The 25,851-nt window shown below is 45.6% G+C and overlaps 1 protein-coding gene across 3 annotated transcripts in view; it reads left to right on the forward strand.

The window, feature by feature from the left end:
- Positions 1-25,851, forward strand: part of LOC147732925 (histamine N-methyltransferase A-like) — a 248,382-nt gene that overhangs the window by 138,138 nt on the left and 84,393 nt on the right. For all 3 annotated transcript variants that reach the window (XM_086957460.1, XM_086957459.1, XM_086957461.1), the window contains 2 exons: positions 19,514-19,644; positions 23,887-23,980. In XM_086957460.1, the coding sequence (XP_086813586.1) occupies positions 19,514-19,644; positions 23,887-23,980 (225 nt within the window). The remainder of the gene's footprint in view (positions 1-19,513; positions 19,645-23,886; positions 23,981-25,851) is intronic.

A 25,851-nucleotide genomic window follows, 5' to 3' on the forward strand; every position in this document is an offset into this window, starting at 1 on the left:
CTCATGGGCACAAAACATCACCCACTATAGGATAAAGTTATCTAGGGAAGTTGGTTCACTTCTCAGTCTCCCACAACCACCTGGGGTAAGGGCACTTTCTCCACGACTAAATATATATATAACCCAATGTCTCCCTGTGGCAACCTGGGGGGGCTGAGATCTGAGGTATTGTACATTTTGTAGCTATACAGGTAGAGGAATGCCGCTTGTGTAGAAAGGTTCTGTGGGTTAGCCAATGCTTTAATTAAGCCCACCTTGTGTCGAAATTTAAATAGAAAGCAGGTGCAAGGGTTATTATTTACCTAGGCCCAATCTAACAGGCTAATTACATACATGCTAAATCCTCTGTTGCAGCTTATCTGCATTTGAGCTCTGATAGATCCCTAACTAATTCCCTGTTTAGAGTATGCGGACATTGGGAACTAATACCTTTTCACTTCACTGGAGATATTATTAAATGCTGACTATGTTTTCTGCTGGGCTTCCTAAACAATCTAGATCGTGCCCTTGTCACAACAGGGACTGGGCAATCAATGATGCATTATACCTTTTTTTAGGTTTTCACAAAACATTTACCAAATAATTTGTAATTCCTTTTATGAAGTCTTAAATTTTTGACAGTGAGCCCAAGCTTTTTATTTCTTGCAACAACTGCCTGATGATAAGTCCTGCTACAAGCCACTGTGCGGTCACGTAGTAGTATGCACTGAATTATGTGTATATGCATGAGTTTTTATCACTACACTGTATTTTCATATAAGATTTGTGTCACGTCAACTGAAATCACACTGAAATTATCTTGTAAGCATTGCAGTCTTTATTGTTGTTTTGTGGATTTTCATTACTGCTTTGGCACCCGAATAAAGTTATACTGAATTCCCTGTTATTGCTGAATTTTTTAGGTAATTGATGACGTTTTTCATCAAAATCCAAGATCTCAAGATATTCATGTTTTTTGAATGGGTCTGCAAAGTGGAGATGTGTAGTTATGAGGTTCTTATTTAAAGATATGCGTGACTCAGTATTGTTTTGTCAGACGGTTTATGGCACCTGGTAGGTGTGCTCATGAAGCCCTCACCCACCAACCTAGTTGGTGGCATGCTTCATCATCGGGCCCACCCAGTGACACCTAACGTGTCCCGGGTGTGCTACGACGCCTGGAGACAGCGGAGCAGGTATATCACTGTGTGTGCGGTGAAGAATGTTTAGAATGTGAGTTTAAAACGGCTTGGCGGGGGTCCCAGTACCCGAGGGTAGGACAGACTTTAATACCTGGGCCTCCGTCAGCGATTAAAAATAAGGCAGGTGGACGTCAGAGGCGAGTTACGACCTCCCACGTCCTTGGTACGTCAACATGTTTCAGCCAGTGCCTTATGGATATGCTGGCTTTCTTCAGGACGATTTAAAAAAAGTGTGTGTGATTAAAACTAGTGGACGTGTGATACAGACTATGTGTCTACACGCCCTAAAGTGTATCTATGTGTGAGAGGGGGGATTCCCTTCTCAAGACCACGCTAGTTTTAAGGAATTGTTCTTCAAGGTTATTGAAGAGGCAAAGTAGATGATCAGGATTACTGACCAGAGCTTGCTGTGGACCTGTAGTGCCTTCTTCGCAGAACCGGATAGCACCCGTGAGTGGCACCTAAAAGCACAAGGTGCCACTCACGGTCATCTGGTTGTGCTAGAGTGAGGGGAAGTCACAAGTTCAGGCCAACTTTGATGGAGCGTGTACAGAATACGGGGATCAGGTTAGATTCACTGAAAAGTTACCTTCTCAAAGTTTGGCACGAAGAGTCCAGTTCACGGTGGAGGCCGCCAGGAGGGGAGAGATGAGCATTGCAGATGGGCATTGTTGTAATGTGAGTTTCCTGTCGAGCTTCGTAAATCATCATAGCTGGAACTTCGCATTGGTGTTTACTTGGGGCTGTTGCTGCAGTAATGCAAAGGGGCTGTTGCTGCAGTAATGCAAAGTGCAGATTTTGAATAACTGGTGGTCTGAATGGGCTTATTCACAGTCACAATGAGCTCAAACTTTGAGACTTCTCCTTTCTTCACAGAGGACTGCACACTGATGGCAGCCAATGGTCCAGGGCCTGGGTAAGCACCTATTGGGAATCAAGAACTCACTCTGACTGAGGCTAGCAGGGCTCAGGCAGGTCTACTTGCAGCAGGTCCATAGGGCAGTTGTAATGAGGCCTCCGGAGCTTGTAATGTCCCTGTAGCTCATAGTAGGAGGTCACTCTCATAGTCCTAGCCTCAAGAAGATGGCCCTCTCTCTTTCAAGTAGCAAGGTTGACCTCAAGCAGCAGACGGTCCTCTGAGGCACAGGTCAGGCTTCAAGCAGCAATGCAGTCCAACGAGAAAAAACACAGTCCTTCTGAAGTCATCCACTGATCCAAGAGTGTACCAAAGAGTGGACCTGAAGGACCAATAGGTATATCTGGTGCCAGTCTTTAAATTGTGGGAAATGTCTAGGACTTTCTGCATATGCTTCTGGAAAGGCTTCAAGCTCCAAGGTGTCTAGGGTGAAAAAAGTATTGTTTCAAGTTCTGGATGCAGCGCATTCGAAACGTAAATAGTCAGGGAACATCTTCCCATCCTGCCAACATCTATTCCCCCTTTGTCTCACTGTACGGGAGGAAAACACAAAGGCCAACTTTGTGATGCAGGAAACAGCCTGTAGGCACCAAACAGTTTGGAGAAGTAAATGTCAACTTTCTAAAAGTGGCAATTCAAGTTACAACACCTCAGACATCAAACCTGACATTCCTACTTATGCAACAAAAATAGTTATCACTTATCAAATGTAATAATATAAATCAATGTAATCCTATGGCAGAGATAGGTCTTACAAAAGTTGAAAACTATTTTAGGCATTTTTCAATACCAGAACATGTAAATTTCACAAGTACATACCCAGTCTTTTCAATACACTGCACCCTGACGTATGGGCTTTTATGTATTAAAAAGGAATGTTCATGCTTGGCAAAAGATTTACTTTCTTCAACTGTACACAGTCTGGAACGACAGGCCTCCAAAATGTTTTAAAGGGCTACTTAAGTGGGTGGCACAATAAGTGGTGCCAGAGCAACAGTAGCATTTTAATTTATAGACCCCGGGTATTTGTAGTACCACTTTACTATGGAGTTGTAAGTAAATGAAATGTGTCAAATGGGTGTAATTCAATTTTAGCATGTTTAACTGAGTAACCACAAGCACGTTAGCACTAGTTAGCAGTAGTAAAGTGCACAGAGTTATAAAGCCAACAGTAGGGTAGAAGGCAGAAATTTGGGGGAAGACCACACCAAAGGCTATCAGGTCTAACATTGGTGTTGCATAGGAGTGGGTCATTGTGAATGGTTGACCTTTACCCTTGCTGTGCTATTACTGGTTTAGTGTAATTGTTTTTTTTTCTTGTGGTTTGTTTGGAATTTGGTCAAGTAAAATGCGTATTACATTGAAAAATTGTTCCACTCTTTTAATGGGCGGAGAGAAAAGTCCTCCGGAAGATTCTCCTGACTATGAAATGATTTTGAAGTTTGGCCCCTATATGTGTATGTAGTTAAGATAATAGAATGAGCCAAGAACATGTGCTTTACTTTAGATGATACCTTCAGTGTGAGAAAGCTTGACTATTGGAGATGGAAGATAATCGAGAGAAAACCACAGCCTGTACCTTTACAGCTTGAAGGACTGAATTAATCGGATCGTGTAGTAATTAAAAGGGAACAAAACAAATGAAAAACCAAGTTAAAAATGCTTTGTGCCATTGTTTAGAATTGAGATGGAGCAAGCAGAAAAGGGTTAGGTGGAAGGTGTTTTCTGCAATAGTGAGTGAAACTGATCAAAAGTAAAAAGATAATGGGTCTGTCAAAATTAAAGTAGAAAAGCAAAATATTGAAAAAGACATGTTTTGAATACTTATGTGATATCAGACCTTCTCCATACAATGATCATGATCAGAGATCAAGGCTCATGGAGCAGGAGATCCTTTGTGCAGCTGCCACTATTATATGTACAGAGCCAGAATTTCCAACAGCACTTGGAAATGAAGTTGGAAGGCCAAGTGGAGTTGATGCAACTAGTGTTATCATTGTGTCTATCATACCTGTTCTAGCTAATGTGCCAACTGTTGACACAGCATTTCCTATTGCTGCTGCTACTGCAAAACAACCAGAAGAATCAGCACAAAAAGTGATTAATATTGACAAACAAAAATCTGTACAGGGGGAAATTGTATGAGGTAGTATTACTATTGAGAGATACATTCTCTATAATGTGGATGTTTTGAAATACATGAGTAAAGAAGCAGCTAATCGTGGCTGTGATGCATACGAGAAGTTTGAGGAGCTGGCAGATGAGAGTTTATCTGTTAAAAAAGGAAGGGGTGGACAATAATTCTACTTCACCACTGGAGTGCCTGCTTGCTTGTAATGCTGAGTTACAATGAAACTCCGCCAACCCCGCGTGCGACTCACCAACATTAACTTGGCAAGAGATATGCCTTCCCCAAGCGCGATATTCTGGTGCAAGGACGGCACCCAGTGAGAATTTCTCAACCTGGGCGGTCGCAGACTGTCACGACCTTTGGCAGTGAGAAAGCTGCCACTCGAGTAGAAAACCTTCTCGAGCAGCAGCAAAGAAGCAGCACCCTCTGGTGCACTGCCTGGTGCCATTTGTACTTATTTTTGAGCATGCAACATGCTTCTGGCGTGAAAAAATCAGCGCAACGTGCCCCATCCCCCGCTTGCAGAACTCTGTGGAACCTCGCAGAGCTGCAAAGTGTGAAACGCTGCAAGTTCCATTCACCCCAACTAAAAAGAAAGGTTTATGCAAAATGTATAACATTTATTTGACTGAAGGTGATGTGTTTACTCTGCCTACAGTCGCACATTATAGAGTTAGCAAACTGTACTAAAGAATGGATGGATCTATTAAATATAGAGATAAATGAAGACCAAAACCTAAAGGGGGTGGCAAAACACAGAAGAAAAATACATGGAAATGAGTCTGAAAAAGAAATGGTTGAGACTGTTTCCAGTTTGAGAAGATTTGACCTTTGTGCTTCCAAGGTGGAAGTGTGATGGAAAGCACTATTTAGAATGCAAAAGTTATTTCTCAGGCTAGCGGTAGGGACTTTGTGAACAATTAGCATGGAAATGCAAACTTTAATATAGTGAAGAAGAACACTTTCTGCCATAACTGCCGGCATCCTGGACATTAAAAGAAAGAATGTAGACAAAATCCAGATCAAATTCAGAATGATATTGATCCCCAAAAGCAGCAGAATCCAAATAAGTTAGCACAGGTTGAGCCAAGACATCTCAGTCAATAGTCCCAGCTAAACCGTCTCCTGTGCAAAATATACATAATCAAAGACAATATGAGGGGGGCGTGGCTTAGGCGCCGATGTAAACGGCAGCGGGACTCCGGGGCTCCTCCGCAACCGCCCCTCGCAACCAACTATCCTGACCTCCGAAATCGGACCCCTGGCCCCACCTAGTGTCGGAAGGTCAGGGGAGCATAGGGGTGAAGACTGGGGGAGCTGGGTGCCCCCGAGACCGCCGAGAGCGACTTTTGTTCCCCCCGGAGCGGTTGGCGCGCTAGGAGCGCAAAATGGCAGCGGCGGTCACAGTCCGAGCTGCCTGACGTAGGCGGGCAGCCGGCGTATGAAAGCTCCCTGAGGCGACGGACCCCACAGCATCTGGAGCGGAGCGCCTTACACACCATCAGAGGTGGGGAGAGCGGACTGACGGGGCAGCCTTGCAGAGTCCTGAGAGCGGCGAATTCGCAGGCCGCCTGACCCCAAGATGGCGGCGCCCGCGTGAGTGCCCCGGGCACCAGACGTCTGGCCTGACGCGCTGGGAGGCTTGTAAGGTTCCCTCCTCGTGGAGGGGCTTTCCCAGCTACTAGAGCGGGGGCACCGGCGGGCCCTGCACCAGGGGGAGCGCGTTTACCAGTGGTGGTGTCTGAGGGCTGCTAAAGGCCGAGGGACCTGGCGCGAGAGGACGGCAGAAGGACCTGAGGGCACCTTAACAGGAGTCCCACAAGTATCTAACACGGCCAGGTGAGCTGCCCCTGGGATCTCGAGAGGCCTGCATTGCCTGCTTTGCTGGGTGCCCCCAGGAGGGAGAAGACTCTGGGGCCCCCTCCTTCTCCTTGCTCTTGGTGAGGCCCATGGCAGGCCGGCAGGGAGTGGACCCAGAACGCCAGGAGTTAGCCACTTGAGCCGGGTGCATCCCTTGCGGTCCACGAGCCGGCCCCCCCAACCTTGCTGCCGACTGCTGCTGCGGGCGACCGCCCTGGGCGGGCACTGAAGTCCTACCTGAGGTCCCTGGCTGGAACGTCCTTTCTGCACTGACGGTGCCCCTGAACCCGCTGTCGGACCAGTGGGGATGCTTTTTGCCCCGGAAGACAGAGGGGTGCGGTGGTGCCGGGGGCTCCCCTGTGGAGGCGACTGAGGGCTGACAGACTTGGTGCACTGAGCCTGAGTGGGCGGTTTGAAGTGGACTCCGGAAAATTACCGCAGGATGGTCCGGGGGACCAGGAAGAAGGGATTTGATGTACTGCGGCTTGATGACCCGGGTCACAAGATGACGGGGGCGAGGAAGCATCTGGCTCTGGGGGCTCAGCCCTGCCACGGGACCCCTCCCTGAGTGACATTATGCAGGTCATTGTGGCATTGCAGGAGGCTCTGGAGAAGCGAATGGACACCATTGGCACTGATTTGTCCCTTTTGAAGGATGACCACAGGAAGCTGAAGGAGCAAGTAACGACCACGGAGGCGAACATGAGGGACGTTCCAGGTGAGGTGGCTACCCTGAAGGCCTCATTGGCTGAGGTAGCACAGAATGTTCGGGTGCTGGAACTCAGGGCCGAGGACAGCGAGGGACGCTCCAGGCTTAACAACCTCCGCCTCGTGGGTGTTCCGGAGAGGGAGGAAGGCCAAGATGCATTGGCCTTTTTGGAACACTGGTTGCGGACGGAGGTGGCACCGGAGGAGCTCTCCTCATTCTTCGCTCTGGAGCACGCCCACAGAGTCCCGTCGCGCCCACCCAGAGCCGGAGGACCGCTTCGCCCGATGGTGGCACGCCTTTTGCACTACCGGGATCGTGATCATATTCTCCAAGCAGCTAGGGCCCTGCCAAACCTCCGTATTGGTAACAGCAAGGTCATGATCTTCCCGGACTTCACCAGGGATGTCCAGCGTCAACGATCATCCTTCCTGGCGGTCAAGCGGAAACTAAGAGCTTTGCAGCTGCCCTATGCTATGTTGTTCCCGGCCCGCCTGAAGGTCATAGCTGTCGGGAACACCCATTTCTTTCTTAGACCGCAGGCGGCTTGGGACTGGATAGAAACCAGCGGGGCAGCTGGTGGAGACACCTCAGCTGCGGCCACGCCTAGACGCGACTCTACTGACTCGACACCGACGTGGCGACCTGGCTCCCCCAGGGGCTGGCAACAGAAGAGAAACAAGGCGGTATTGGCAGTAGCGGCCATCAGCCAGGGGGAGGTCAGTCCCTCCAGTAATGTCTCGGAACCCTCGAGGAATGCTGAACTGAGTCCGAGCTCCAGTGGCGCTCATGGTCTCTCGGAGACTGAACTTCCGGTGGTTACCCCGCAGACGGCAGACGGCATCTTTGGCTGAGGCGGCTGTGAGGACATGGGACACTCTATTACACGGTATTGGGACAAGGGGTGGGTCCTGCCTGATTTTGTAACGAGGGTGGCGGGGGTCAGCTATCATCTGTTGCTCCTACCTGTACAGTTGAGGGGGGACGAATGAGCAATCTTTTGAAAACTTGGGAGGGGGGGGGGGGGAAGCTCCGGATCTAACTGGCATTGACGTTCCATATAGCCTAGCCTACTCTTGTTGATTAACGCTTGTTTTTCAGGGTTTGGATGGGGTTACCACGTTGGTTATCTGTCCTGGAGAGAGGGAGTTGGGTAGAACTGTTTGATAATGGGTATGCGGGGCAGGGGGTGCGTGCTGGACATGTCAGAGGCTCCCATGGGGGATTGTATAGACTGCTACGTGTACTTCCATGGGACCCGACTTAGGTTACAAATGTCTCACGTGGAATGTGAGGGGGATGCATACCATGCATAGATGCCACAAGATTCACTCATACTTAATTTGAAGGGACATACATATTGCCTTCCTCCAGGAAACACATCTCTTGGCACAGATAGGGAAAGCATTGCAACGGAGATGGAGGGGACAGGTATTCCACACTGATTACTCGGCATATGCCAGAGGGGTGGTCGTCTGGATAAGGGCGGGGTACCCTTTCAATGCACACAACAGCTTATTGACCCGGAGGGTAGGTATGTAGTGGTGAGGGGCAAACTAGATGGGAGGGACCTAACCTTGGGTTGCATATAAGCACCGAATGTGGACCAACCTGCTTTCTTCTCCTTGATGTCCCGCACATTGGCACCGTTCCTAATGGGCCCTCTGCTCCTTGGAGGGGATTTTAATTGTGTGTCCGACACTGCCCTGGACCGCTTACATCCCCCTTTACTAAATGCACCAGTGAGTGGACTGGCACTTGTGCGTTCGGATTGGCAGCGGCGCTGGGGGCTAATTGACACTTGGAGGGCTCACCACCCATTGGACAGGGACTACTCCTTCTTTTCCTCCCTTAACGAACTTCATGTCCGCATAGACGCATTTGTGTGCTCCCCGGATGTGCATGGTGAGGTTTGCCATAGCGAATACCTTACGCGCAGGATTTCCGACCATAACCCGTTGCTGGTGCACCTGCGTTGGTCGCGGTGCCGCCCAACGTATTCCCACCTGGAAACTTTGCCCGGAGGCGCTAGACGATCAGGTCTTCCGGGCAACGATAGCCACGGATATAGCGTCGTATTTTCAGGAAAACGCGGGGACTGCGGGGTCAGCAACGATTGAGTGGGACGCCTTCAAATCGGTGGTGCGGGAACGATGCATTGCGACAGGGTCGGGGGTGAGGAGGACCTTGCTCAGTGCAGCTGACCAGGAGAAAGCAGAGCTACAATTGCTGGAGAAGGACCGATTTGAGCGGCCAGACATTCAGGAGGCACTACTTGAGGCGAGGGAGTCGGTAGCGGCGACGGTGGAGCTCCTCAGGTGCTTCGATCACAAAGCCTACCTTAAACGTGCGCATTCGGAACGGGATAAAACGGGGATGCTCTTGGCCTGGCTAGCCAATCCGGCTCGCCTAGTCTCGGTCATTCTCGAACTCAGGGATCATGCGGGAATGGTGCGGTTCGACTAACAGGGGATAAATGACTTATTCCATGACTACTACACGGAGCTCTACTGTAATCGGATTCTTCCGCTGGAGGCTGACTTCCAGAGATTCCTGGAAGGGCCGGATCTTCCGGAGCTGGAGGAAGAGACCGCAAAACCGCTAGGGGGTAAAATTGATGAAAGGGAGGTGAGAGTCGCTATCAAGAGTATGGCGCAGAATAAAACACCGGGATCTGATGGTCTACCGACGGAATTTTACGACACGTACGTCGACCTCCTGGCACCCCGACTGGCGTGGCTCTACAATGAGGCTAAGCCTCTGGGTAGCCTACCAAAGACCACTGGCTAGGCGCTCATTGTCCCACTATTGAAACCTGGCAAGCTGCCTTGGGACAGGTCGGCGTACCGTCCACTGTCCATGCTTAACCTGGACTACAAAATCTTGAGCAAAATCTTGGCGACACGCCTACTTACCCACATAGCCACCCTGGTCCGCGTGGACCAATCGGGCTTTATCCCGACCCGCAACACCGCGCTTAATATACGACGGCTTCTCCACGTTCTGGAGGCTGACACCTACGAGGTGGACGAGGCAGCGGTGTTTTGCAGTTGACATGGAGAAGGCCGTTGACAGCCTGGAATGGCCGTACCTTTTCCATGTTATGCGCACCATGGGTTTGGGTGCGGACTTTGTGGACTGGACGGCACTCTTATACAAGAACGCTACAGCGAGAGTCAGAACGGGTGGTGTAATATCAGAGGCCTGCGTAGTAGGAAGGGGCACGCAGCAGGGTTTCCCCCTCTCACCCCTGTTGTTCGCCATAGCGATCGAACCTTTAGCGGCGCGGGCCCGAATGGGACAGGCGTATCAGGGGTTGAACGTATATGGACAGGTGCATCATATCGCGTTATATGCTGATGACCTCCTGATGTTTTCGGCGGACACTGCGGCCTCCCTGCGGGGAGCTAAAGCTTTACTGCAAGCGTTGAGCAGGGTGTCTGGCCTCAGAGTGAACTGGGCGAAGTCGTACCTGTTCCTGGCTCGGGTGCGCGAGACATGCCCACACTCTTCGGAAGGGGTGACCTGGGAGGAACGGAGCTTTCGATACTTGGGCACTTCGATCTACCATACTACCATAGACATTCTGGAGGGCAACATCGGATCGGCGATTCGACTCACTAAAACAAACTTTGACTTCTAGGGTACGATTCCCTATCCCTGGCGGGAAGGGTGGCACTCCTTAAGATGGTGACTCTGCCGCGGCTGCTCTATTTTTTTCGGACTTTCCCAGTCTGGATCCCGGCGAGCTACTTTCATCATCTACGGACCATGTTGACCGGTTTTCTGTGGGGCTCGGGTAGGCGCAGGATGGCACTGACCACGCTTCTACGGCCTCGGGCTGAGGGGGGTCTAGCGGTGCCGGAATACGAACTGTATTACCTGGCGGCCCAGCTACAGTGGTTGACACAGTGGGCAGCGAGAGCCACGAGGGAGGAGAACGGATCGGGCGAACCAGCGGGGCCGGTACAGGTGATCTCCCAGATTATACTGGGCCTGCCGATTGGGGACCTCCATCTTACTCAGGAATTTGCGACGGCTCGGAAGTGTTGGAATAGGTATCTGCGGAGGGGTCGCATTGCGGTGCCATACGCATCGGATATTCCGCTCAAGCTATGCAGGGCGCTCCCGCACGGGGGCTCATGGCACTGACTAGAGAACTGGGAGCACCAGGGACTGGCTACCATTGGAGATCTATATGAAGACGGAGCTCTACTGCCCTTCGACCACTTGCAAGATCGCTTCGGGCTGCCAAGGGAAGACTTCCTCCTTCATGCGGCACTGACTGTGGCGATCCATAAACACTGGAAGGCGGGTTTGGTGGAGCCTCCACTGTCCACGGGCTGCCAATACGTGGTGGTGGCCGCAGGGACGGTTAAGGCTATAACGTGCCTCTATAATCGCATGACCGCGGAGGCTCAGACTCCACCAGCAGCTCTGAAGGCGATATGGGAGGAGGACTTAACAACGAAGATCCCTGAGACGGCGTGGTCTGGTATAGTGGAACGGGCCTGGAAAGGGACGCGCAATGCGAGGTTTCAGCTGGTGCATTTTTACATTCTACACAGAGCGTACCTGACCCCTGACAAGCTCATAGGTATTTCCCGACACATTCAGCAGCCTGCCTGCGATGTCCGGCAGCAAAGGCCGATTTCCAACACATGTTTTGGTCCTGGGCTCCTTTTGGCAAGGGGTGGTGGAGAATCTGCGGGAGGTCACTGAGACGGACTTGCAACCCACAATGGCACACTGCATCCTCCACTGGTTTCCACACACATCAAAAAACAAAATCACTAGTAAATTCCTAGACCTGGGTCTGCTACTAGCGAAGCGAGCCATAACGTCCCAATGGAAAGCAAATAGGGGGCCCACGGTGGAGAGATGGCGGGCGGAGCTCACTAAATGGGTCAGCTGTGAGGGGGAGGTACGCCTGCAACTAGCCCTTAGGGCAGGCACTGATACTGCTCTGGAGCGGGCCCGGGTCTGGGAGCGGCTGATACTAGAGCTTACGTTGCCGTCCTCTGACAGTGGGGGCTCCCCCGCACTTAGTCCTGGTCCTTAGATACCCTGGCTCGGGCAGGTGCTAGACCCATTTCTCACCTGGGATCGCCCCGCGCCCCACATGTTGACTGCACTTTCCTACTGATTAATCCTGATTGTTGGTCTCGGACCTGCGGTGCCCACAAGGGGCTTGGACTTGCTCTTGTGGACCTCTGACACGCCTGGGGGGAGGGACGGGGGTAGGGGGTGGTATGGGGGGAAGGGGTTGAGGGCTGGAAGGGGTGAGGGGGTGCATTGGGAGTTGGGAGGGAAGATATTTGTTATTACTCAGTGATCACTGGACCAGGTGCGGGGGGAACCTGTTGTTTGGTAACGCAGCGGATGCACTACATGGGAAACAGTTATAGGTGAATACCCTGGCAGCTCTTAGTGAATACCACTCTCCTGGCGACTGCCGCTTGACCTCCGGGATGTGAGCTAAATGGCCGTGTTAGACTAAGTATCCGAATTCAGAACTGTTATGCCACGAATGCAAGTCTCTGACATTGTAGACGACATGAGTATGCAAATATTACTGCTGCAATAAAAATTTTGTTAAAAAAAAACAAATCAAAGACAATATGATATGAATGTACCTGTAACTCCAGTGATGTAGATGAATGTGCAAAATAGCAAAGTCCTATAAAGATTTTTCCCAATTAACAGCAAATGTGTATGTCTCACTATGACGGTGCCTGAGGGAAGGGGAGCATTGCATGCTTGGTGCAGTCCCAGATGTAGAATAGAGTTTATTTAATGTAGATGATGATGTTAATGGCCACCCAGTATCATTTCTGATTGATACAGTTGCTAACCACTGCACTGTTCATCCCATGGTGACTGCAAACCAACCCCTGTCGGGAAAAGAAATCAAAGTTGTCAGTAACTGACAGATAACTAGCCAGGTCTCAGCAATTCTGAGCAAATGTTACAGTAAAAATTGTCCAACTTGTGAGTGATCAAGAGTTCATAGTCTGTGAAAAAAGTACTGTAACCCTATTAGCTACGGACCTTCTCTGCAAAATTGAATTGTGTACCAGATGGTGTTGCAATTCAAACCCAAGATGAAGACTTACCCTTCAAAATTAAGGATGTGATTTATATCTTGTCGGGACTAGTGCCATCCCTCTGTGGCGGCTGTTCCAAGTACTCCATTGAGTTGAAGGTATTCCACCAGCACTATTTAGATGTGTGATGGCTGAATCGCCCCTGCAGCAGTCTTTTCTGCTGGCTAAAAGACTCAGTCACTGTCAGTCTGGCAGTATTGTGCCAAGCCCATTTAGATGTTCTTGTTGTGCTGGCAGTGTCCTTGCTGCGGTTTGCTGATCGAGTGAGTTCCTGGTGAAGTAGAGACTGCAGGTACTACTTTTTGATGTGCCAATACACATATATGTCACATTTGTATCAAAAACATATGTAGGCAATGTATTATGTCCCTTTGTGTTACATATTGCATGCCACACACACAACATACACACACTATTGAAGGCACAGACACCAGAGGCACAACACTCACAACCACAACATCACTTTTTTTTTAAGTGCCAATACAGGTGTGTTCAATTTACCTCAATAAGCAGGGAAATTAATGCTTCGGCTTTACACCATAAGATACATTTTGCATGTAAGAGCAATGCAAAAGGTACACAAGACTACAGCAATTGTCAACACACAAATTATAGTGAGACAATTGTACAATTAGTTTAGATCCCAGCACAATGGAGTTGTTTGGCACCATAGTGGAGTCAGAGGAGTAAAGGAGGGCCCTGGGCTAATGGGTACAAGTTGGAAACGGAAGAGGGAAAAAGAAAAAATGTAAGGTTTTGCCTAATTTCCTTCAATTCCGCCAACTTAAAGTAGAAGGTATTCCAGCCAGAGTTGCCGCAACGGAAAGGCACATCGCATTCAGCTTGGCAGAATCCTTGGCTGTATTACCGCCGTCAGCCACTTCTGCCTAGGTTGCTGTCGATGTGAGTGAAGCTTCCCAGTGGAGGCAGCTGGACTCTGACAGTCTTTTTCCCATGGACTCACCAACATCTAAATCGAGTGGTCGGACCGCCAAATAGGCGGGAGATGAAACCGTCGAAAAAGTGACAGCAGGACCCATCTAAATCAGGCCCACTTGTATCTATCTCTTAAAAGATGATTTGCTTCTTGATTTGAGACACAGAGTGAATTTTACTTGTAAAATTATAGGACTAATTAAAAGTGCAGAGTCAGTAAAAAACTTTCTGTGACATTAATGCAGCCTTTCCTCAAACTCCTGAATGCAAACTTACATGAAAAGCAGAGGCGGGAAGTAAGCCTGTAACCGAAAAGACCATAGAACATTACATTTTAAAGAAAGTGCTAGGTAGTCCTCATAATTCCCCTGTAATGGAAATTTAAAACAACAAGCGGAAAATACAGGTGAGTCCCAGACCTTCAAAATATCAACAAAATTGCTGTTCCATGTTGTCCTGTGGTACCAAATCCTGCTGGGATTATAGTTCAGTGCAGAATGGTACAGTGTTGTCGACTTATGCCAAGCTGTCTTCTCCATACCTCTTCATGAAGATAGCCAATATATTTTCAAATTCAGATCTTCAATAAAGTTCTTTTTGGTTCTGTATCCTACAAAGGTATGCAGAAAGCCATCAATCTATAAGTACATTCTAAAGAAGATTTTGAAAATCTGAAACTACCCTTTAATTATGTGCTAGTGAAATATATTGACTATTTGATGGTTGCAGCAAAAACAAAAAGAGATTGCAAGTTGGATGCAATTGTGCTCTTGAACCATCTTGATGATAAAGGTCGAAAAGTGTTTCCCACAAAAATGCATTATTGTATAAAAGAAGTAATGTATGCAGGTCACCATTTTGAAAAAAGGGCAAGAAAGAATATTTTTCTGCAATCCTGAGACGTAATCCTCCAAACACACTAAGAGAAGTAAGAATGTTCCTGGCTCCTGGGAACAATAGACAGTGGATTCAACACTTTTCCTTCTTTGCAAAACCTTTACTGAGGCTTCCTCAAAGTGATCTTTCTAATCCTGTGCAGTTTGAAGACAAATGCATGAGTGCCTTCCTCGTGCTTTGAGAAAAACCCTGTAGTGAACCTGCTCTAAGAATGCATATTTTCAAAAACATTTCTGCCTATTCTGCCATGAGAGAAAATGATGTACATTCTCTGTACTCGTTCAAGAACATGTGAAAATCAGTAGAACCATGGCTTATTTTTCTGCCATGCTGCTGCACGTGTTGGAAGTCTGAAGTCGGTTGTAGCAGTTTGTCTTGCCGTTCAGCACAGTGAAGGGATTGTGAAGGTTTACACATAGGTAGCCTGATTCACAAATGTAAGCTTACACTTTCGAGTAAGTTTACTCCTTCTACTTCTCGGTAGTCATGAAATACGTGCAGCGTTATAAGACTCCGTACTCCCTATTACTTACGTGTGCAGAGTTCTCGGGTGGAGAACTCCACACACATAAGTATAGGGAGTTCAGAGTCATAAAACCTGGCACATAGTTTGTGAATACCTAAATATAGTAAACTTACACAACATTTTTAATATACCTTGGATAATCAGGCCCTATTGTGTTATTCCCTCATTAAGTTGAGATTTTGCTGACTCATACACAAACTCAGCATCTGACAAACAGTTGTTTTTCTAAATCACAGTTAATCATCTTGGTGGCTGACATTATTTTAATCAGAATAATACTATGCGTTAGTAGTAAGTTTACGAGTATGAGTACTCCACAGTTGGGCAGAGAACTTTGCATATAAAAGATTAGCATTATAACTTATATTTCTATTGCCAAGTTCTCTGCCCTGACTATGGAGTCTCCCTAGTTGTAGAAGTGTAAGTGTACCTTGTGAATTAGGCCCCCACTTGCTATTTGTACAGTGTTCCCTTCTGCTGGTTTGCTATCCAACCTGATTCTGTGTCTTCCTCTCAAACACATTCATAGCTACTAGGGTCTTTTCCCAGAACATATACAGAACACATGGATCCGCCACTTCAGCTCACCAGTCTTATGGTCTTCACCAAGCATGCCCAACTCCTCATATTACAGATTCTGACGTCAAAACAAGTTGCCACTGACCTTCACAACAACCCTCTCAGTAGACTGAAAAAGTCAACCATTTTTTATATGGTTGCTCCATCCATTAAAACATGTCACCCTTACAGTTGTCTCCCCCTATTTGGCCTGACCCTTCTACCCTCTCACATTGGGGAATCACCCCCGTTCTTGACCACAACACTGCAGGTTCATTTATTATGGCAGCAGAATAAAAGCACTCCTGAAGTGAGGAAACCAGAATATTAACCAATGAGTAAGCGGCCTTTGCTGGGTTGGAAAGGGAAATTATTTGTTCCTTGACCTTTACAAGAGAAATCTAAATCCATTCATTGTACAAGTATAATTTGCTTAAAAAGCTGAAAGTGAACATCAGTAAAACAAAATTGATGTTATTTGGACAAGTCTAGCCAGCCCTGACATCTAGGACATTTAAAGGCTAGTATACACCACTGTACCAGTACCAGGGAGTATGGATTAATAGTACAGGTATTCCTGCCACCCACATGAACAATATAAAGAAAAAAGCCAGTAACCTGATGTTTGCCCTGTGTAAGCTTGACTAACATTTACACAGTCCAACTGTTTCAGTGTTGTCCTCTGGCACACACCCGTGTGTATGTGTGCCTTTTCCCAGAACACATGCATCTGCCACTTCAGCTGACCAGTCTTGTGGTCTTCCCCATGCCAGTTCAGCCCCTCATAACACAGATGCTGACATCAAGACAAAATGCCATTGATCTTCAGAAACCTCTCAGTAGACTGAAAACATCAACCATTTTCTATATGCTTGCTCCATCCGTCCAAACATGTCACTCCTAAAGTCATCTCCCCCTATTTGGCTTAACCCTTCATATTGGATGTTAATTTATTATGGAAGCAGAATGCAAACATTCCAGCAGTGAGAGATCCAGAATGATAACCAATGAGTAAGCAGCCTTTGGCTGGGACAGGAAAGTAAACTGATGTCTTCATTGGACTTCACCCGAGAAATCTAAATCCATTAATTACAGAATGGATAGAGTTAATTGCTGAATACATTTATCTCTAATTCCGAGTTTTCCTCTGAAACATACAGAATTTGTGTTTTCTGCACACATTCTATAGGTATTGAAATTTACCTCATATTTTTCACCTGTTACATTTTGCTGGTTTGACCTTCTGAACTTTACCAATGGGAAATAGTGGGGGTGCAATATTTACTGCAATTCTCAGAATTCTGATTTCTACGCAAAGATAAGATTACATATGGATGTGAATTTACCCTCAACTATGATCTGGACCATAGTCTGTTTGTGCCAGCGAAGCCATTCAAATGTGTAATCAATTACAACACCAGTAGACAGTCTACAAGAATCTTATCTGCATTAAGGCTCAAAATACACCTATTTTGAGCCGTATATGGAGTACAACTGTTTTCACTGTAAGCCTAACTAAGCAGGGGTGTTTTAATAGTTCTATAGGCAAGGTTTTGCGTGAATTAAATGACAATTCTATATTTATTTTGATGTCTGCTTATATGTTTATTTATTTATTTATTTATGTATTACATTTATAGAGTGAACAAAACAGCCCATCCGGGGTATCTCTAAACTGTGACTACCTTTGTCAACCAGTAAGTAGAAGATCAGAACAGCGTGGTTTTTAGCAGCTTTCTGAAGGCTAGGTAGTTGGAACAGAGACAAATGTGGATGGGCAGTTGGTTCCAATATTGTGGGGCCAAATAGGAGAAGCCTTTCCCCCCAACCGAGCCTGTTTTATATGAGGAATGTAAAGGAGATACTTGGACCCTGAACGAAGGGTCCTGGAAGGTATGTATCTGATCAGCTTGTCTGTCAGATATCTTGGTCCCAATTTATTTAGCTGTGTGTCGTCGGCATAGAGTTTTAGGTATGAATCCTAGATTTCTTAATAGGCCAGCCAATGAAGTAACATAAACGTTGAACAAAGCAGGGCTCAAACATGAGCCCTGGGCTACTCCCTTGGTAACATTAGTAGTCTGTGATCTAAAAGGGCCTAGGTTGATGGTTTGAGTTCTTTCAGCCAGAAAATTAGTCATTCATTTCAGTGCGTTCCCCTGGACGCCTTTATCTCTTAGTCTCCGCAGCAAGATCTGGTGGGAGATAGTATTGAATGCTGCAGACAGGTCAAGCAGTATTAGGAGCACTGCCTGACAATAGTCTGCTAGCATTCAGATGTTATCGGTGACTGTCACTAATGCCGACTCCGTGCTGTGCCTAGGTCGTAATCCTGATTGCAAGGGGTCAAGGTAAGTTGTTCCACAAACAATGTTGTGCGAGTTTGCGAGGATTAGATCTAGTGAGTGCCCTGCCACATGAGAAGGTTCATTGTTGATTTTGGTTAACTCAAGTGTGGAGAGATCCATCAAAAGTGAGGACGCCTAAAGATTGTTGGGATTTTCACTGTGCACATTCAAATCTCCGAGAAGTAAGAAATTTTTAGTTGAAATGACATAAGGGGAGATAGAGTATATGACCTGGGTAACGGAATTGAGGAGTGGTCCCGGGCGGCAAGTTGTGCATGTAGATCAATTCTAAACACAAGAATTTCTAATTTGTCATTGCTTATTTGATCTAAGATGGAGACTTTAATAGGGTCCTTTTAAATAATAGCTACCCCTCACCCTGCCCTGCATGGTCTATCCAGTTTTTGGATGTGATAGCCAGCAGGTAGCGCTAGCGTAATGGCTGGATTGGAAGATGGTTTGGTCCAAGTTTCCGTCAAGAACCCAATAGGCGGAAGAGAAGAGGAGAGCATGTCACAAATGTTATTTGCATGTTTGGGGAGAGATCTAACATTTGCTGGAAAACAATCCCAACTTGCAATTTTGCTGGTGGTATTTAAGGGACATTTTTGTTTACTGGAGCAGTGCAAGCAGCTAGTTCCTAAGTCGGCTGCTATAATGTTGTTCCTGGGCCGTGTGGATAACATACTCTGATAGTCACAGGCTCTGCAAGCAAAAGGGCCTTCTACTTCTGTTGGTGTGATACATGTATTGGCATCAGGAAGACGGAGCCGACATTGCCTGTCTCTAATTCTTACCAAATCCTGGCTAGTATAACTGTGACAGGCTCCCAAGCTAATTACCGGATCCATGGGAAAACTAGCAGGGGTTCTTGCTCCTGACGACGTCGAGTCGTGGACGGGCGCAGGCGGGCTTGCCTTAGGCGCGCCCACTGCGCGTGTCTGCTGCGTGCGTCATGCTAGTCATCTATTTTTATAGTATCAGGCAGCTGAACTTCCAACCTGAGATCGGGAATCCCCTTTCTTTCCTTAGACCTATCCTTTCCCTCTTCCTACAGTGGCTTGGAGAGTCTTAGGTTATTATAAACCTGTCTTCTCCTTGTCTCAACTAGAAAGCCTTAATCCCCTTAAACTGCTTTAGCACATGGACACTTTATAGGGAAGAGCCTCAGCACTGCCGCCCCTACACCTGTAATACCTAATTGCTGTTGAAGCCTTCCCTATCTGATGTATGATACATTTTATATGAAGCTCCTGACTTTACGGAATGAGTTAGATGAAATTCTAGAATGATTTAGAGAAGAAAAATATTAAAGAAAATTATAAGCACATATATTTTTTATTTCAGAGCTTGTCTCTAAAACATCACATCTTGGAAATATACATTTCACCTGGCATAATATGACCGTCGAAGAATATCAAAGTGAAATGGAGGATAAAAAAGAACAAATCAAATATGACTTTATTCACATGATTCAGGTAAATATCTCCACAGTATATGAACGCAGGAATAAAGAACTCAAGGTTTGGCAAAGAAAAGTGATCTACACATTAAGCCGACAGGCCATATTCTTAAAATTAGGTTTCTTTAGCAAATATAAAGAGGCCAGGGTCATTGAGTGTCTGAAAGTATGGCAGAACCATTATAAATCTGCAGTTCTGGCGTCCATCCAAACTTGAGGCTCTCCTACTCCATTCGGAGCAGGAAAACCATGATTGACCTGCAGTCAATCAACACTTGGGTTTGTCCACCACACCAGGCTGCTATTCAGGCCCACCCTAAAGAGGCCCGATGTAAATATTTTAAACGACAAATAACTATGAACCTCACACACTGGGATAAAAAACCATGTTACAATTCACAGTGATCCCCACACACATGGAGAAAACGTCATGTGCCACGGGACCATATTTTTTCTTTTCAGAAACAAATTACCACTTTGGAATGGTTGTTAATGAAAAATAAAAAGTATTGGCAAAACTAAAAATCCCCATCTCCCCCCTCCGGGGAGCCTATTGTCTTTGCCAATGCTACTTTTTCCCATAGATGGGCACCAAATGTGTGCATACAGACATAGTAGCCATCTTGTAATGCTTTTTCTTAAAGCAAGAGAAAACATTTCAATGATGGCTGCCATACAACATGCGAAGGTGGGAGGTCATCTTTGAATGATTACCACTGTGCATACACACACTAATGCAGCAACAGCCTTTCTAATTTGGTAAAATTTAGCATTCTAGGATCACAGGAATAGTATGCATGAGATGCCATGAAATGGGAAAGAAGCGAGCTGCCTGATATTAGAGTGCCCTCGCAAGCACTTTACAGAAATAATTTTAAAATAAGAGGGAAAGGGTAGTAACAGGGCAGTTGAGAGGGCCGGGGGCAGAATATGTAGGAGCAATGCAGATCCCCAAAGGCAGAGGACCTGCCGCAGGTTTGCCTCATGCTCCACAAAATGACCATCAACAAGTGAATCCTTATCTTGATTTACTAAGGACACCCCCTTCAAGGAGAAACATTACTACTATGTAATTTGGCACCCAAAAAAACTCTATCAATTGATGACCCTTCTGTCTATTATACACAATTTGGGCGTGAACAATGGATGAAGGTATGGCTTCATTTTAACTTGAATGATTTACTATGTTGATCTAATGTTGCGGAAGTATGAGTCATTTGGGAAATGCTTCTCATATCATTGAGAGATTCAGTTTATTATATTACTGGGATTTTGTTTTGACATGCTGATTTGGATTCAAATTGAAAAATATATCAAATAGTACTGAAATGGGGCAGTGTGACTGTCATATATGCAGTTCCTCCTCACAGATGCACCTATAGGAGAGGTGAGTGGTATAGCAGTGGTGTATGTCTTCTAGCAGACATACACCACTGCTCATGCTACAAGCAATAATCTATGGACACCACTGTTACCTCGCTGAGTCTATTCTCTGAAGCATGCAAAGAAATAGCATAAGGGGAAGGGCAGATGCCATGTCCAAACTTTTTTTTGTCCAATTGGAACACTGTGGCAGATGGCTTGGGTACAGGTTGATATTCTCACCCAGGACACCATGCACAATCGTTGGAGACACATCTTCAGCATTCTGCACACTATAACCAGTGAATTCCCTGATGATCTTACTAGTAAGACACAGAAGAAGTCAGTATACTTACAACAATAGAATGACCAATAACTGTGCCCTCATTTTCACTATTGAGCATACAAACATTGTGCTTTCTCACAGCATCCTTTTTATTGCACTTTCAACACCATGCACATCAGTAGTTTAACTAGTCACTTAGAAGTCTCCCTGATTTGGAGTGCGGCTCAATCGAAGCTGCCCACTCCTGCAGCAACTGTTGACCCACCATTTTCTATTTGTCCCATAACTCTTGTTGCCACTTTCTTGTAGCACTCACCATCCTATGTATTTGGGTGAACACATTAAACTTTTGCATAATACCAGTCACTGGTAAGAGGCAAAGGTTACCCCTACTAATGATCATGTCCATAAGCTCAATCAGGACTTCTCCTCTATCAGCATTTGAGTGCCTGCACTGCTCTCAGGGTAGGAACTCATCCTACCCTGCCTATTGACATGACATTCTGGACATTTAAAACTATAGAAAATTCCTTTCTAACCAGTACAGTTGAGGTTCTAACATTACATCAATCCTTTGATGATCCATTTATTCACTCTGGTGATTGCAAGGGGGCGGCGGCAGCCCTCTCCCCACTCTTACCTGTGGCCTCCAGGGGGCGTCATACGAGTGCAGGAATCGCCAGCACCCCCCACCCCCTTAACCTGCAGCCATAGGGCAAAAGGTCTAGCTACACCACTGCTCGTGATGGCAAGCTTGACTCTACACTCATGTTCAAATATCATTCCAAATTGGATTTCTGTCAAAGCCAGTGAAAATGGCATTTTGTTGAAGTTGGGTTAAGAAACATGTATCAAGTGGCTGATAGAGTCTAGCATCTATCTTGCTGATTTAAGCCCATGCCTCTATTAGCAATTAAAATGAAGGGAGTGAACATAAATGACAGGTGGAGATTCAGAGTTCTGGCAAGACTGGTGCATCTCAATGAACATCTATGTGGAAGCATGCTGAATTTCCTTCTGGAAAATACAGACATAGATTAACTTGAGCACCATCTCCAACAGTTTCACAAGGGCCTCCTGTGACATGCTCAGCACTCTTGTCAATGCCACTGAATAATGTATCTATGGGGATATTAACACAGCTCCTCAGTTAGGTGACCCAACGACAATGTCAGTCTAATATTTTGACCCTTGGGCATACCTAAGTATCACCAGAGCTATTGCACCAACACAAAACCCACAGGGGTGGAGTTTGTAGACTCTATACACCTCATGTGATATGTTGGCTGGGGTTTCTTCTCTCCGTTTTCCATATAGGGAAGCACAGATGTCAGAAATGTCAAGCGTTTTCAAGTTTCATCCATGATTGGGGACGATTGTGTGCCTATTGTACTAGTGTAGCATAAGGTGGAGAAGGGTCAGTAGTTTTCAAGTCACAGATGTTAGCATCATGTGTTAGAGCACCTCTCAGAGTGCGTACCCAAGAATTGTGCTGACTGCATATCAGACACAGTAAGAAGGTGTTCTCCACTTACTAGATCCTATAACTTACTTTGCAATGACATGCAGCTCTCCCCTTATGGAAGCAAGATGTAATCTAGTAGGCCAGCAAGGGTGGTATGTTTGGAATCCAAACTGCAGTCCTAAACTCATTCTGCGTGGGAAGGGTTTTAATATGTTAAGCAGGTGAAATGGTGATAGGTCAACTAGAAATTACTTTGAATCCCTAAGTACATTGGTATAGTATGTAAAGCTTGGATATATCATATATCTAGAGTATTGTCTGATCCCCAAGAGTTCAATAGGAATATTATGCTGCTCCCCACCAATATAAGGAACTCTGGTATAAAGATTTTTATTTAAAAAGTTTAGTATACTAACCTATTTGCTCCCAGCACCAAATGCAGAGAAATAGCTGATTATCCTCTGTGTATTAGGGCACAGTGATGCTTAACTGACTATTGAAGACTACCAATGATCTACTGTACAGACTGAACAATACAGATTCCAGAAAGGAGCCCTAAGATGCCCAAATGCATAGTGTTGGGGGAAACTCATCTAGCCTGCTATAATCATTTGGTACAGAATGAGGCAAAGCAGACTCTCGTCATGAAACCAACTATGCTAATAAGAATTAAAATAAGGACACTGTGATGTAGCACATGAAAGCTTCTGAAATAACTTGTAAATAGGTACCCACAACTCTAGTTCAGATGAGTTCTCTTCCAGCACCAAAGGAATTGTGGTTTCTAATTCTGTAAAGCAACTTCCTGACATTTTTTACCAGTACCCCACTCACAGCCTCACCTCATGCGCATCAAGTAGGATAAATTAAGGTAAATACATTCGGGACCTTCAATTCTTCCGGAGTAAGAAAGATAATAACAGAGAATTGCTTACATATTGCATTGAACTAAAACAAAAAATTGATGAGTGCCACAATGTCATATCTAAGTAATACTGTGATTGTAAACATGTCGTAGACATTCCTTGTTCAGAACTTTTTAAGTGGGAAAAAATATACATTTTAAATGCATTCTGTTAAATGGGTAATATTCTCAGCACAGTTCTTGTCACTTTTTATTAATATATCTGAATTATTATTTTTAGGTGCTTTATTATGTGAAAAATGTCAAGAAAACTATAAACTACCTCAGAAATTGCTTGGCACCAGGTGGGAATCTTCTAATCATTATAGCGTCAGGTGGGTAACTTTTGAATATTTACTTACCTCGCGAATCCATATGTTTTGCACTTTGTATTTTTATTTCACTTGTAATTTTCATATGGAGCAAGCCTTGTGCCGCACTCATTATTAATTATTCAAAGAGGATGTAAGTGAAGACATGCAAGAAGATTAGAGGATATATCACGCCAGTTTCCTCCCTCAAATTGAAGTCTATTATTTGTTCCCTACTAAACATTTTACCCCTCTTGTTCTTCCTCACAGAATCCCATAGCACCTGGTCCTGGGTTAAGCTTCTATTTCAAAATGTAACATCCTCTTTGAGTGAAGACAGCGATACACATTTTTGATAGCATTACAGTAATACTTTCGTCACCCCTTTGTCAAGCAACTACCATCAACTTTTAATTTTTAATTTTGTTTAAATAACTTTCTTTATCAAAATCAATATTCATCCTACCCTATACTTAGTGAGTGGCACTGAACTCAAGATTTTAACAAGCTATGTTCAGTTAATTTGCATTCTTTGGTGTTGTTTTTTGACTATGTAAAACATTTTACTTTCATGATCACCTTCAATTATTGCTATGACTTGTACTGCTTGATAAAGTCTTGTCCCCGCTCCCACGTCACATGATTATTTCATCACTTCATGTGGCCATATCAGAAAAGTACCTAGGCATCCAGAGGTTCAATCTAGCAAAAGCCGTCTGCAGCATGACTGGACAATAACATATGCTGACAACTACTCAGGTAATCATACATTTTCATTTACTATGATCAAGGGCCCCCAAATGCTATAACAAGATTGGGATTTAGGTCTAGCTGCCCAATGGAGGCTCTTTAGACCCCAGGCCTTGCTTTACAGAGGGGTGAACAAGGTGTGTGTTACAGCAGTTGTAGGGCCTGAGCAGCACCCCTTTTTTGGCATCAGGTTTGTAAGAAATTGGATTATTAGTTGAGAGGGGTGTAACTAAACACAATCGTTTACAGAGCGAACCACAAAAATTCACTAAATTACCTTGAGCTTAACCCTCCGGTAGCTTGGAGCAAAAAGCTGTCTGGCTTGACCCAGAAGGAATGTGTAAAGTGTTTATACAGCACACAGAGTAATAATATGAAAACACAACACCAGAAAAATCCAAAATTAATTTAGCAAAATAAAGTAAATTTGAATAAATGAAATGTTATCAAAAAAACAAAATCGAAGGAATGGAACCCGAGTTATGGATTTTTAAACTTTTTTGTGAAACTTTGCGCCAAAAAGAACAAAGTGTATCTGGTCGTGCAAGACTGGAATTAAAGTCAAAATTTAAGGCCAGCTGCGATAAAGTCAAAAAGGGTGGATTGAGCCCAGTCTCTACTTACCATCAGACTTAAAAGAAATTTTAAAAATGTTCTTAGAGTCGCAGCTTGGCAAGGTACCAGGATGTATCTGAGGATATCTTGTGGATGACAGGAAGCTACTGGAAGAGATCTCGGTAAAACTGTTGACCAGAGTGGGGAAAGCTCAGAGTAGGGAATTCATGCCTAGGATATTGTTATCGCTGATGGAGTGCTACTTGTCATCAAGGCAGGTGAAGATTTCTACTTTGGACTTAGACGTTTTTCTGGAGCTAGATTCCTCCAGTAAGACAAAGCTAGAGGTATAGCCAAAGAGGGCTTCATGAGGCTGGATACCCTAATGGAGAGGTCCAGCTGAAGAGCATTTGCTGCAGCGGAGAAGAACATAGTGGTAGCTGTGGTTAAGTCAAGCCCACTGGCAATGCACCTTTTACAGATCTGTGTGCAGGTATGTCCTGGTCTCCTGTCGGTTCTAAGAGCAGTTTTTGCTGTACAAAAGTCCCAGGTTCTGGTAGGAAATGGTCACTTCAGCACCACACAAAGGC

This window comes from Lissotriton vulgaris, chromosome 2_1 (assembly GCF_964263255.1).
Source record: "Lissotriton vulgaris chromosome 2_1, aLisVul1.2, whole genome shotgun sequence".
Classification (NCBI taxonomy): Eukaryota; Metazoa; Chordata; class Amphibia; order Caudata; family Salamandridae; genus Lissotriton; species Lissotriton vulgaris.